A 14,721-nucleotide genomic window follows, 5' to 3' on the forward strand; every position below is an offset into this window, starting at 1 on the left:
TTAATCATTATCTTGTTGCTAGAATGTATAATTCTTTGAAAACACAGGGATGCGTCGATGTGATTAAATATAATTAGATAAATCAATGTCTCACACTATAGGTACTTCAAATTCAGCACAAGTGACAGAAGTGACGTCGTGTGTGTGTGTGTGTGTGTGTGTGTGTGTGTGTGTGTGTGTGTGTGTGTGTGTGTGTGTGTGTGTGTGTCCGTGTCCGTGTCCGTGTCCGTCTGTGTGTGTATTTATTGTAAATATCAATATATATTTATTAATTTTTTTTCAATTATTGTCATTATTATTAATTAATCATATTATTCATTAGCTTAATTGTTGCTAAAATGTAAACAGTAGTTCCTTGAAAACAAATTGATTTATCAATGTGATTAAAGATAATTAACTAAATACCATCAATGTCCCACACTACTTCGAAATCACACAGCTACGCAACTCTTGCACAGCGCTGGCTTGCTATCCACGTTATGTCTATATAAAATTAATTAGCTATTGAGATGGACATCATTATCATACTTTTGTTGAACCGTCGCCATCTTTCGTTCCGCTATTTCGTTGTAGCTAGAGATCGATGTACGTCTCCTAGCTGCATAGAAAATACTGTGAAGCGACATCATGTACATCTAGCGACCGGATCCAGAAGAAAGCAGCGTCAACGTTTCCTACGAATCTTTCTTGCAAGACGACGTCGATCGTTCATCATCAGTCCTACTTAGAACATATTGCTCTAAGATCGCGGATGACATGCTGGTGGTGCGCATGCAACGGTGCTTAGCTAGATGCATGGTGCCATGGGACCTTCGCTTGGCTTCTTGAAGAACGATAAATTCGTTTGTTTTGCGATTTTTGTAAAAAGTAACAAACACATACGACTATTACCTGAACTTTACTCTGCGCTTCTCGGTTTGACGACAGTTTGACAGCAAAATGGAGGTTTACGACATCTCGGCTTTTCTGTCATAATGCGCGGGATTGTTACGTCACCCATTGTTGGTGTCCCAAAAGACTGCTGATTGGCTCAACAAATTCCCGAGAGTAGTTCACGCTGACAAGCTAGTATTACGTCACCAACGTTTGCGTCCCAAAACGATTGCTGATTGGCTCGACAAACTCCCCGAGCGTGACACACGCTTACAAACAAACATAGTTACATAGGTACAAACATACCGACAGACAGACCGGAAGTCAATTCAGCCCGTTTAGAGTGAGCTTCTCGCGAAGCTGTCCACCACTAATTGTGGTGTCCTTTACGCTCGTAGCTTAATTTTTACTATCCACCTAAAATTTACGCAAATTGCAAAATTTTAGCAACAGTCATTGAGTACGGACACAGAAGTTTCACTGTGAACGCCAAAAGAGTATCTAGAGTAAGTCCGTCAGAAACTAAAACAACAGACTTGTACAACAAATATGTTTTTATTGAGGAACATCAATATTGAAGAAATGAATTAAAAGCTAGATGATGGTTTGGCCCTTTGGTTTTTAGACAGTGTTACACTTGTTTTCTTGCCAAAAGTGATTCTACACACCAATGCTGAAATTAGCATCCACATAATAAGTATTTATAAACGGTTGTCAATTACGTGGATATTCACATCATTCTGTCCAGCAAACACATAGTTTGCTCCAATGATATCAGAGTTTAGTCCACTGGCAGTAGTACCGATGGCAGGACTTGATGTTTGCTGCACCTACAGATAGAGATATTTTGGGCTGTTTCTAGAGATTATTACATTTGTACTATTTGATTTAATTGAACCTGTGGCTGCATAGATGGATGGCCAGTTAGCGTTTCTGTGTTACCAGAGTAGTTAACAGCGATGACAATCTCGGGGCGATATGGAGCTGTGCCAGCATATTCCAGAAACATTGAATTAGGAAACTTGAAATGTTTTGCAGCCCAGATGTTGTTGAGTGGTGTTTGCTAGACAAAAACACCATTTTGAAATTTTAAAATATTTCTACTTTTTATAGTGTAGATAACCAGTTCTTCAGGTGTATTCTTTACAGTCCAAATATCATTGTTTACAACTTTAAGTTTCATGTTGCCAGAACGATTGATACCAATGGCATTTGAAGGTCCAGCAATAAGTTTTAATGGAGGGTCTGATTTTTCGTAGATATCTATGAGCTCCTAGAAATCGATGTGATGTCAGTCAATCTAATTTAAAAGAGATGTCATAGAATATTAACATACTTTGAGGGTGTCGTTTGACTCCAGCATATGCAACTCAAGTCTTAGTGTTGGTTGGCTTCCGACGTCTTCTTGAAACGATCCGCCAAAGATTGCCAAGTGAAGAAAGTGTTTATCATCATTTTCTACTAGGTAATTAAAAGAAAGTTATCTAGTCATCTAGTCACGTAAGTGTAGACAGAAAAAGCTGGTGCAGCGACATTGATAACTACTATGGCAGCTGCATGTGTTTGGCAAGCATGTTAGTACCGTACCAGAGATGTACTTGCATGTTGTGTTAAGTGTATTTCTTGAGGTAAAAACATGCACACCAACGCTAACGTTCTATATGTCTGTGCATGGTAAATCCTCTCCATTCTCAAAGTAAAATGCTTCCAGCCCCAAATCCAGATGGGGACTCAGGGGGTTTCAACCCCCTCTTTTCCAATAGGCGTGTTTCAATAATTTTATATACCTGTAGTTTCATTAGAAAAAAGAAAATTAGTAATGCCATAACTAACTGCTACCAGGTCAACCTCCTCTTTCAAAAATTCCTGGATCCGGGTCTGGCTTCTATTCCCATGAATTCTTGGCAACTAGCCATGCACCTTCTCGATACAAAAAACATTACGAATAGATGCATTGCAAGTGAATGTTATATGGAAATCGTGTATCTAAAAGATGCTACTCTATAGTGCGTTCACGAATTAGAGCGACTGGTGGAATGTAGGGTACACCCTAAGGCGTGGCGTAGTGCTTGTGTAAACGGATGTTATGTTGTCACAGAAGGCAATTAGCATCTATGTTTCAGAGCGTTTGGTGTCAATGACAAATTAGGTCACTATATTGTTACCTAGGGATGAACGTGTTGCCTCTGGCTGCCTTGCTGGCTTGAAACGCGGTTTGCTTCATGATGCAATGATATACTAAAAATTGCACTTTTGCTATAACCCATGACAACAGACCTGGATGTTTCTATGCGCTCACTGGTTGTATGTGTCAGTTGCCTCTTTTAGGAACAGCTCTTAAGTACCAGATACATACACTCATTCACTTCTGGCTCAGAGAAGCGTCTGGAAACCACGAGAACTTGACTAATTTGACCATATCAGAACCAAACTGACCAGCCATTTAGTGCATTCTTGAGCGTTGATGACATCCATTTGAGGACTTTGACCTTCCTGCTTCCTCTGACCTACAGTTATGCTGCACAGCACAACACAGGGATTGCTGGGTTTACGATGGAAAACATCAAGCGTCTGTGTAGAGAAGGTCTAGCAAACGTTACTGTGGAAAAGTGGGCAAACTGCGTGAGGCACATACGTGAGAAGGTGGAGAAGACAATACACGGTGTGTTAGACGACGTTGTAGAGCAGATGGTCATTGAATTCGAAGTTGGTCCTGAATCAGAAGATTTGTCGTCGTCTGAAACTGAAAGTTCCAAGGATGAAGAGTAGAAACGGACCCTAGACGCACTCTTCCCTAGCTAGCTGACACCCCAACTTACTGTGTTGGGTTACTGTTAACATCCTGCTAGCTATAACAATTATGTACTTAGCTTTATGCAATTAACCCTAATCCCGCCTTAGTCCCGCCTTTCTCCGCCCCCTAACTCATTAAAATACAGGAAATTGGCTCTGTTAACTTCAGTTACGTCTCTGTAGCCCAGCAGTGAGTGTAGTTAGATCCGGCAAGCGAAGAGCTTTCGATTGATACCAATATCTGCCCGGAGGGCAACATCTTTGTCGCGCAAATGGCCACATTCCACCAGTCTCTCTAATGCGTGAACGCACTTTAGTGTACATGCTACTACAAGTGTACGCAACGCATGCAATCAACTTACTAGGAATTTTCAATGCAGATCGAGTGTTGCCATCGTCGATCGCACTTTCAGATGTGAAGGCCATGATAAAAGCCATTGCAATAATGATGACAACCAAAGTAATGAGCTTGTCGATCAGTTCGCCTAACGACATTGCTGCCGCAGTCTTGTCCACCAGAGACTTTCTATTGTATACGTATCCGAGAGTGGTACTGGAATGTGATGCATTGCGTTGGGGTGGGTCTTGCTGTTAGCTATCTCTCGTGATAAGCTGGATGACGGCCAGAATGGCACCACCAACTAAATCTAAAATTCTAGTTACCTTGCAACGTGCTTAGGTATTTTCAGCAATCTTAGCTAGAATTGCTGCTGTAGCATCTAGGGCTATGTTGCCGTTCAACGTACTCGGCGAATCAAGAGTCGCTCTTTGCGATAGACGTATCACGTGTGTACAGACCCCAAATAAGCCCTAGAGTCTGTTCGATTATTGGTGAGGACATGGGAACTGCGGTTAATAGATAAGGAATTGAAGAGCAGAGATGAGCGTTGTTAATTCCGGCTAGTGAAATAAACGGTTCCAGTTTAGCTATGAACTTAGGTTCAAAGGTTCAACTAATGCCTCAACTACATAAGCTTGCTAGCTACAGCTGTTTTACTTATCAATTCAAAGTAAGTCCCCGTCGGCTTTCAAGTAGTGGGCGTTATAGCGGTGGCTTTGAAGTTATCAGACACCTGGTGATGCAAGAGGAGGCAGGGCCAAGCGCTTGTCATACAGGAAGTTACAAATTGTGTCGTAATAAAGAACCAATCACAGTATTCATTAACTGATCTGGAACCTCCTCCTTGTGAGCTTTCCAATGATATAGGAATCAACCTGCTAGGACGTCCACTTCAGAAGATACGGGTTTTTTCCCACGTCCTCTCTAATATTCGAACAGACTTTAGTTAAACGGTTTCGAGAACCAAATAGGAGCGAGATAATTGCCCGCGACCAAATAGTCCCCACGACCAAATAGTCCCTGTACAACTGCTCTTCGCGCTAAAGGTATCACGTGTGTACAGGGACTATTTGTCGCGGGCAATTAGCTCGCTCGTATTTGGTTCCCGAAACCGTTTAGCTGGGGCATTTTTGGTTTTGGCCACCTGCAAGGACTATTTGGTTTCGCATTTATTTCCCCTCAAATCAGCACTCTCCAACTCTTACAGCTGTATGAGCGAACGATGTGACGATGGCCATGATAATTTTCGCGCGTCTCCCAGACGTCTCGATGAGCCGAAATCGAGTGCGACCTGCTTCTTTTTCGTTTGTATTTGGCTTCATATGAATACCGAAGTCATCAGGACATTGTCGATCGCAATTTTGCGTGTCTGACGTTTTGTTTTGAGGCAAATCTCGCCTCGTCTGGTAGGTTACAAGGTAAACAAACATGATTTGATCACGCAGCGCACGTGTAGAGATGTGCCTAGAATGTTTTAGTGCGTAGAATGCTGCGGCTGGCTGCAGATTTACGCATCGATCCCGCATTAACCTAAACGAATCCGAATAGACCCTTAGCGCATGCGCACTGGGTTATTCTGCACATCATGCCGTAGGTAGAGTTTGTTACACAGAGTATTGGCTAAATGGAAGATTCAGACGTAGCCAGACCCCTTTACGCCGCGTCATTCTTCCGGGCGAAATGACGCGGCGGAAAGGGGTCTGGCTACGCGAGACTAATTAAGACTGGATAGCAGACTCACGTGAGCCTGGCAGTGTCCGGTTCCCGTATGAACGTCTGGGTATGAGGCTAGCAGTGGATGCAACTTCATGATGAATAAATAAAGCAGCAAATGACACAAACGTCTTGGTCAGTACAACATGCATGACAAATATTCGTACGTACTTGTTGTAGTTTGCACAAGGGCGCCAACCTGTTGCTTACGTTACTGTTATTAATGCCACACTGTCACATCTACCAACACACACACACACACACACACACACACACACACACACACACACACACACACACACACACACACACACGCACGCACGCACGCACGCACGCACACAACTAGAAAACAAACTGGATAGACAGACTTGCTGAACATGCGGACATAGAACAAATGCTAACACAGACAGACAACACACCAAAGAAAACAACACAAAGACACACAAAATAAAAGACAGACAAAAGCCCCGTCCGCACTTGCAACTGGCTCGCTATCGGTTGAATCCAACATCTAACCCTCCTCACTCATCTTCGTTCTCGCTTACCTTACATCGCTGAGTCAATGCTTTCCACAAGCAAACACCCCACACATACACATCGGTCATCAGTCACATGATACCAAAAAAGAGGCGGATGTATCATTTCAAAGTGCAGTGTGGACGCTCGCTAACCCAATCAAATCAAGTGGTCTAGTGTGGACAGGCCTAAACAGTTCAGCACAAAAACTGACAAACAAGAAAAAAAATTAGTCCCACAATACGATAACATAAACTAACCACACAACACACAGTGACAGACAACCAAAAACATTGTATTCCACACACACAAGAAAACCATTTCAATCCCACATACCCAAATCACTCGCTGTGTTCAACTCTCGGTAGAACCAATTCAGGTGGTGCACAATGCTGTGACTAAATCAGCTCAAACATCATCAAAAGCCAATCCACTATCACACACACTGATGCACACGATACGTTCACAACACGCTGTACAAGCCACTCTCACTGAGAGACTCTGTGAATGAACACTTTCAAATCAAGAAAAGATAGTTAATATTAATGGCAGATAAAATGGAGATTTACTGGCATGTACTTAATATAATTCCTAGAGTAAGCTTGACTACTGTACTTGAACCTACAGATACACACGTGGAACTAATGAAACAATAGCGTACAAGCAATGCACGTATACTAACAGTGCATGAGACATCCTACATATTAGATCCAACCTAAAATCCTCATCTGCTTGGCAAATAACTAAAAGATATAATAATAACAGAAGCAGTCTATATATTAAAATCAATCACTACTAGCAGCATATCTTATCACACACTGTAATTGCAATCTCATCAATGTGTCTCTGAATCACTACCAATGTTCTCAATTGATCGATACGATGGACTGCTGCCCACCACGTTCTCCATCGAAATGCCAGACCTGTTTGGCGAATACTCGTTTTTCATCCTCCAACGACATACATAGTAGCGAAACGCTACAAGAGGAATTGGTCCGACGCTAATGACAATAAGAAGAGCAGCACAGACTAAAGCCCAAGTAGGATACTTCCCGTTATCCGATTCAATATACTACACAGAGAGAGCAAAGCCAGTTTAGGTTGATAAACTAAAGACACGACAGTCGAACGATGCCCAAATGTAGTGTATGCCTTACACATTCACTCTCCTGTTTTTGGCAGCTAGCAGTACGCGGTTAGGCCCCATATTGTTACTAGGGCTCGAGAATATCCAACAACCTTCTCACATTTTAATCCACGATCTTGCATGCTTATACAGTACAACCTCGATTATCCAGACTTTTTCGTTGGAAGCCAAATTGTCCGGATAATCGAAAGTCCGGATAAATAAAAAGGTTGGTGTGGTGACTTCCTGAGGTTACATTGACAGTCAAGTATATAATACAAAAATAATTAATTAATTAATATACAGTAACATTAAGTCAACGACTCAACATATTTACACATTTAATGATTAGATGTAAAGTCCTCTATGGTTCCAATTTTGGAGTCGTTCACAGGTTTACATGTTGGAACGATGTCAAGTGAGAAACACGTGAAAGGCACTGCTTTCGGACAGAAAGAAATTTGTCCGGATAATTGGGGTTGTACTGTACCACACCAATATCCGTTTACTTCGTTCTCACCCATACATCAATTAGATCCATACACGTACCACACTTGCCAGTAATCATAGATTATCAAAGAAAACTACACAAGCAACAACTACCTAAGCAAACTAAAGTCCAAAATGTTTGTACCCTGTAAACTATCAGTTGCCCATAAAAAGTGAGTAATCCCACCCATCGGTGTCTATAGAAAATGAGTTAAGTCCTGTCCACACTTGCAACGGGATCGTTATCCAATCCAATGAGAAACGATGGCATTACCTTCACGTACGCTACGAGTGTAGTTAGACCATCTAACCCTCCTCACTCATCTTAATTACCTTACGTCGCTGTATCAACACTTTCCACAAGCAAAGAACCCACACATACACATCGGTCCATCAGTGATACCAAAAAGAAGGTAGAGGTATCACTTCAAAGTGCAGTGCGGACACTCGCTATCCCAAACAATCGCGATCCATTGTGGTCTAGTGTGGACATGGCTCTACGATTTATTCTAAACAATGAAAACACAAGCTGGCATGGTAACGTCACGTTTCATACTCACTTCCCAACGGACACTGTTTACAACGATATTATCATGTCACCATGGTGAGCTACTGAATATCTCCATGCAGGAAGGAAACTCCAACATACAAACACTTTACACACAATAAACAAACAACAGCTTACATTTTGATAGATATTGTAATTGATTGGATCGATTCCTTGCTTAATGACGCTTCCCACCAATATTACTGCAATCACCAACGGAGAGACGTACTTCCACATATATCGCCACAATATTCTCAGACGCGTACCAGTCACCGCTTCCAAGTCCTGAGAAAACCTAGTCGAGTATCAAAAATGTTTCAATGCGACAAAAGAAAGATATCAGCCGACCAACCTCTCAATGCCGTATAACCAACTGACGACAAGACATTCAAAGAGTGCGATAGTAAGCAAAGGCAGACTAACAGTATACGTGTTGAACAACTGAAATGTGTAGTAGCCAGACTGTATTACGAATATGAGGCCAAGTATCATCTCACCGACACACAAGACCAGCAATACCCGCATCTTCGTCAGAAACCGAAATCGTGGTCCGAGTTCGTCGAGAATGTCTGTGAGAGGAACTTCGACGCTTCCAAACATACTGTCCAGAGCCAATGTAATGAGCATTAGAAAGAACAGAACCGACCAAAAGGGACCACCAGGCATATGACCGAGTGCTTCGGAAAAGGCGATAAATGAGAGACCTGGACCACTGGCGACCTGAACAACACAACAATCACAAGCCACTCTACGTGTACTGATAAAAATTAGTAAAAAGGTGGGCAAATAGAGTAGAAAGCAAAATTGAAATACTGTTATATATATATAAACAAATAAAATAAATACACAAAACACATTTATCTTACATCTTTCAAGGTCGTGTCATTGTACTCGGCTTTGAATCCAAGAACAGAAAATATGACAATAGAAGCAAAGAGTGATGTTACGCAGTTAATAATAGAGACGACGAGCGAGTCCTTCAGTGGAGTTGCCTTTTTCCTCGGATCCAAGTAGCTCGTGTATGTAATAAGAGCCCCAAACCCCACACTCAACGAAAAGAAGATCTGAGCGGCCGCTTCAAGCCACACAACAGGATCCCACAAAATGCTAAACTGCAAATAAAACACAATGCAATCTGTTCTATGATACAATGCTTATTAATTATATTAATTAATTAATAAATAAAAATAAATAAATAAATAAATTAATAATTGATTAATTAATAATTAATAAATTAATAAAAATTAATTAATTCAGATGCATAAGATCAGTCCAGTCTTGTGCAGATTCCTGTCACGTGTGATGAAGAGTTGCAGGACATCGATAGTGCTTTCTTGCGGGAACAGTACGATCAAGACAAGGCTTATGCAGATCAGAAGGGGTATTTTCCAAGATGACTCACTTTCTCCACTTCTCTTCTGTATGACTCTCAGTCCTCTGAGTAAGGAGTTGAACAGAACCAGTTACGGCTACCAGATGACCACTGGGCATGGTGAGACTGCCAAACGTCAGCTCATCAGTCATCTACTTTACATGGATGATCTGAAGCTGTATGGCAGAAACTCTGATCAGTTGGATGGGTTGTTGCACACGGTGCGTACCTTCTCTGATGACATCCAGATGAAGTTTGGTCTGGACAAATGTGCTGTTGCACACTTTGTCAACGGCAGGCTATCTGGACACAACTCTGGAGTGACGGTACATGTAGGAAAAACAGACACCATCAACTGTCTGGACCCGGGTCAAGTCTACAGGTACTTGGATGTAGATGAGAGTAACGGTATTCAACACAGCATGATGCGGGAAAGACTCCGTCGTGAGTACTTCCACAGAGTGAAGGTGGTTCTATGGACTGAGTTGTATGGTCGAAACAAGACTCTAGCCATCAATGGGTTTGCATTACCGGTTCTCAATTACAGTTTTGGCGTCATTCATTGGGGGTGCACGGACCTGCAGCAGCTCAATTGACGGACCAGAAAGCTCCTATCTATGCACGGTGTCCACCATCCTGCTGCAGACGTTGATCGACTGTATGCTCCTTGCAGTGATGGAGGTAGGATGTTCCAACAGATTGAGTCGACATATCAATCTTGCATTGTGAGGCTGAACTGTTACCTTGCTGACAGCTCTGATCCTTTCATACAAATGATACGAGAGTGTGACTCCAGAAATTCTTCACACTCGATCAAGCGCATGGCTTGTCGCTTTACTGCACAGCTGCAGAGGAGTCTTGCTTCGGACGACAAGTCGCAGAGCTTACACGGGAATGCATCCATCTCGGTTGAAGGTGGCTTCGAGCAAGCACCTGAAACAGATGCGATATATTATTGTACGTGTTGCAGTTCTCTTCGTGTGCAGTCCTGGAGCGGGAAGCCTATGCACGACCAGTATCGCCATCTCACTGAGCAACCGCCTGTGGACATGAAAGAGACCTACGGATGGCTAAAGGCAGCAAATCTTCCTGCTGCAACTGAGGGACTGGTTGTTGCTGCTCAAGACCAAGCTCTTCGAACTCGATACTATGAGCGCAAGATTCTACATCGTGATGTCAGTCCTACTTGCCGCATGTGCAGTGTAGGCCTGGAAACAGTCAACCACATTGTGGCAGGCTGTAGTGCTTTGGCACCGACGAACTACACTGATTGACACAATCAGGTGGCCTCCATCATTCACTGGGATATTTGTCGCCATTTTGGGGTTCCAGTGGAGAGCATATGGTACCGGCATCATCCTGATAGGCTTGTGGAGACGGATGACATTACTATGATGTGGGATACCACCATCCCCACTGCCAGGAAGATCAAAGCCAATCGTCCAGACATCTGTCTCAGAAATAGAAAGACAAACACTTGTCTTCTTATTGATATCAGCTGTCCTGCTGATGGCAACATTGGCAAGAAACATGCTGAGAAGTTGGCAAAGTACAGCGACTTGCGAGTGGAGATAAGCCACATGTGGCATTGTCGAACATTGGTGGTTCCGGTGGTCTTGGGAGCTTTGGGCACAGTGCATGCAGATATTGCACGGTGGCTGGACATTATTCCAGGTCATCACAACCTGCAGCACTTACAGAAAACAGTGCTTCTGGGATCTACTCGGATCCTTCGTAAAGTCATGTCTTCTTTCTAGACAGCCGTGATGGTCTAAGTACTTCTGAAGCAGGGTTTGCTTCCAATACTTGTAATAGACTTTACAAACCAGACTGATCTGGTTGAGCACGACATTAATTAATTAATAATAATATTTAATTAATGAAAACAAACAAACATGCAACAACTTACAAATAAAGAAATACTAAACAGAGAATTCTTACATCAGGGGTGAACAGAAAGGCGATTCCTGTACCGGCTCCTTTCAGTGTGACGCCGCGAAAAAACAGAATAACAAGAACGACATACGGAAATATTGCAGTCACGTACACGGCCTAGTGGTACCTCGAGTGATATCAATACAAACTCGATTAACAGGACATGTAATGTATCATACTTTTCCAGAAGATTTGATGCCTTTGAACATACAGAGAAAGACGGTCACCCATGAGAGAATGAGACAGAGCGCTAACTCCCAGATCATCTTTCCCGGATGTTCAATGTCGGACGACGCCTGGACGGCCGAGTTGTACCAGTAGAACCTAACATAGTGATATGTACAATTCATAATATATCAACAACACAATACATAGCAATTTCTTTAAATTAACAAGTCGATGATGTAAAACAGTCATACAAGCAAACAGCAGTATACTACAGTAACAGCCATGTTACTCAGTGTAGTGATATATATCAGTACATTTTTACTGTATCTTTTATTTTCTATTTTTTTTCTATTCTTAATTTTTATTTATGTTTGTATTTTTATGTTTTTATTTTTTATGTTTCTATTATATTTATTTTTTTCATTTCTATTTTCCATTTTTTATCTTTTTATTTTTTATGTTTTTATTTTGTACGTTTTTACTTTTATATTTAATTTTTAATTTCTATTTTTTATTTTCCATTTTTTATCTTTTTATTTCTATTTTTTATTTTTATATTTATTTTTTAATTTTTATTTATTTATTTTATATTTTATATTTTATGTTTCTATTTTTTGTTTTATTTTTATATTAATTTTTTAATTTTTATTTTTTGCTTTCTATTTCATACTTTTTTATGTTTTATATTTTTATGTTTCTATTTTGTCTTTATTTTTTAATGTTTATTTTTTATTTTATTTTAATTTTTTTTATTTTTTATATTCTTTCTTTTTTTAATTTTTTTTATTTTATATACTTTCTTAATTTTATATCTATTTTTCAATTTTTTATTTCTATTTTGTATTTTATATACTTTTTAATTTTTATATTTTTTATTTCTATTTTTTATATCTATTTTTTAATTTTAATTTTATATTTTTATATTTTATTTTAATATTTTATTTTAGTTTTTAATTTTTTTAATTTTTAATTTCTATTTTTATTATTATTATTGAATGTTGGTCACATAACTCAAACGAGTATGCCTGAAACCGGGCACAACAGCACAAAAGGGTCTGGTACAAGGTTAACCCAACTTGCATCTTAGTACATGTACACACATAAACGTTACATTCTCAAATAAAATTGTATTTTCAATTACTTACTTTGTGCGTCCATTGTCGCAAATGTCCGATATGTTCACCTCTGTTCCATTGAGGAGAGTCGTGCCTGTCACACCATCGCACGTCATCCACGGCAACGGATCGTGAAACGAGTTAAACAGATAGAAAAAACTCCACGCCATAACAATAACATAATAACTGTTCGTAACAACAGATGTGCAGCCCATAGCAATTCCGATACCAATCGAAGCGGGACTGAGTTGCCGCCACGTGTGAACCGTTCCACTGTGGAACGCATGGCCGAGACTAAGTTCCAAGTAAAATATTGGCAGACCCTCGACGAAGAGCATAACCGTGTAAGGAATGAGAAAAGCACCTAAAACAATAAATTCAATTAAATAATTTATGCCCTGTGTCACGCGACTAGTACTTTCCATGGTTGATATAAACCACAAATTGAGACATACAACGTACCCATTGCAGGCACGTACCTGGCCCTTTCTTTGAGTCGGTTCTTTTTAAAGTTCAAGTAGACCTCAACAATCAGATCAAACTGGCATGCTATACATTCTAATCTACGTATAGTCCATGACGTTGGTAAATATCCAAGGGAATGAGGCCATGCAATTATATATATATTGCATGTCATGGCGACCGAGTCAGACGTCGAGTCTAAATCTGTCTACATCACTACATACTGTATGTACACACTGATAAGTCTGGATCGTAAGTTTACTCATATAGTGAGATGAGAGATGAAATTTTTTACAAAAACTGAAGTACGAAAGAAGCATCAGAGGAGAGACATAAACAGCAGTCAACATGCACAGATCACGAACGTTTTTCAGTCTAGTCTTTGCAAACATGTTGCACACTACGGTGCCGTCCACACAAAGTGGGCATCAAACTGTAATGGGGCAATTCGTTTGAACCCCCTCCCAACCCATAGGTACACGCCTACATTATGACAGCAATTCGTTTACAATGCCAACCCTTAGGTACACACATGCCTGCATTATGACAAATAAAGCACCCAATACATAACTATAGCAATACAGTATACGTATATTTACATACTTACTACAGCAATACATGTATAGCAATACTCTGTTTATGACGTCATAATTTAGTGACGCAACATTAGTACAGTAGTACAGTGTATGTTGATGAGTGGCACCATTTTACGAGAGCTACCACGTGCGAAACTTTATAAGTTTGGTGCCACAGTTGGGCGCCATTAGAAAAACAAGTTGCATTCCTGCACTGACTGACTTCGAATCAAGGATTAAAAACGAAAGGGTGCATGTGCATGGCCAGGCAGCTTGACATTCGCTTTCATGTGTGCGTGCGTACAGTACAGTACCTCCGCCGTATTTCTGGCACAAATAGGGAAAGCGCCAGACATTTCCGACGCCGACAGCAAAGCCAATCAGAGAGAGAATGTACTGAGCTTTGTTGTCCCATATCACACGCTCCTCGTCGACATCGGAGGCCTCGCTCGTCTGCGAACTGGCATCCTCGTTGGGCTCTACCAAAGCGTTTTCGTCCTCCATAATTCAACCACCGGTGTGTAGAGACACAAAGCTCTGCTACCTTGTCACGTGACTTACACAAATACCTCGCAGTCCAGATTCTCTATAGCGGCATTCTAGACTTCACCAATAATTAAATGAATAATAATGATAATGTTGCTCAAAATTTCAATCACTAATGTATTTCACCACAGTTTAATTTCATTATCGAATT

General features: G+C 40.8%; 2 protein-coding genes across 3 annotated transcripts in view; both read right to left on the reverse strand.

The window, feature by feature from the left end:
- Nucleotides 1–1,216: 1,216 nt before the first annotated feature.
- Nucleotides 1,217–4,223, reverse strand: LOC134193180 (uncharacterized). 2 transcript variants are annotated; one of them, XM_062661983.1, is made up of 6 exons: nucleotides 4,029–4,223; nucleotides 2,210–2,331; nucleotides 1,997–2,146; nucleotides 1,772–1,936; nucleotides 1,596–1,703; nucleotides 1,217–1,533 (listed from the first exon to the last, which is right to left on the reverse strand). In XM_062661983.1, the coding sequence occupies exons 1-6, from the start codon at nucleotides 4,159–4,161 to the stop codon at nucleotides 1,495–1,497; spliced, it is 717 nt and encodes a 238-aa protein (XP_062517967.1). In that variant the 5' UTR covers nucleotides 4,162–4,223; the 3' UTR covers nucleotides 1,217–1,494. The 2 variants fall into 2 exon arrangements, with proteins under 2 accessions (XP_062517967.1, XP_062517966.1); XM_062661982.1 differs by having other exon boundaries at nucleotides 1,220–1,533; nucleotides 2,210–2,334; nucleotides 4,029–4,220.
- A 2,577-nt stretch (nucleotides 4,224–6,800) lies between these two features.
- Nucleotides 6,801–14,721, reverse strand: part of LOC134192877 (uncharacterized) — a 12,803-nt gene continuing 4,882 nt past the window's right edge. Inside the window, exons 9-16 of the mRNA XM_062661633.1 lie at nucleotides 14,339–14,522; nucleotides 13,018–13,351; nucleotides 11,884–12,028; nucleotides 11,711–11,821; nucleotides 9,264–9,509; nucleotides 8,750–9,117; nucleotides 8,536–8,692; nucleotides 6,801–7,307 (exon numbers count right to left, since the gene is read on the reverse strand). Coding sequence (XP_062517617.1) covers nucleotides 7,071–7,307; nucleotides 8,536–8,692; nucleotides 8,750–9,117; nucleotides 9,264–9,509; nucleotides 11,711–11,821; nucleotides 11,884–12,028; nucleotides 13,018–13,351; nucleotides 14,339–14,522 — 1,782 coding nt within the window. The 3' untranslated portion in view covers nucleotides 6,801–7,070. The remainder of the gene's footprint in view (nucleotides 7,308–8,535; nucleotides 8,693–8,749; nucleotides 9,118–9,263; nucleotides 9,510–11,710; nucleotides 11,822–11,883; nucleotides 12,029–13,017; nucleotides 13,352–14,338; nucleotides 14,523–14,721) is intronic.

The sequence above is a fragment of the Corticium candelabrum genome, chromosome 17 (assembly GCF_963422355.1).
Source record: "Corticium candelabrum chromosome 17, ooCorCand1.1, whole genome shotgun sequence".
In the NCBI taxonomy this organism is placed as follows: Eukaryota; Metazoa; Porifera; class Homoscleromorpha; order Homosclerophorida; family Plakinidae; genus Corticium; species Corticium candelabrum.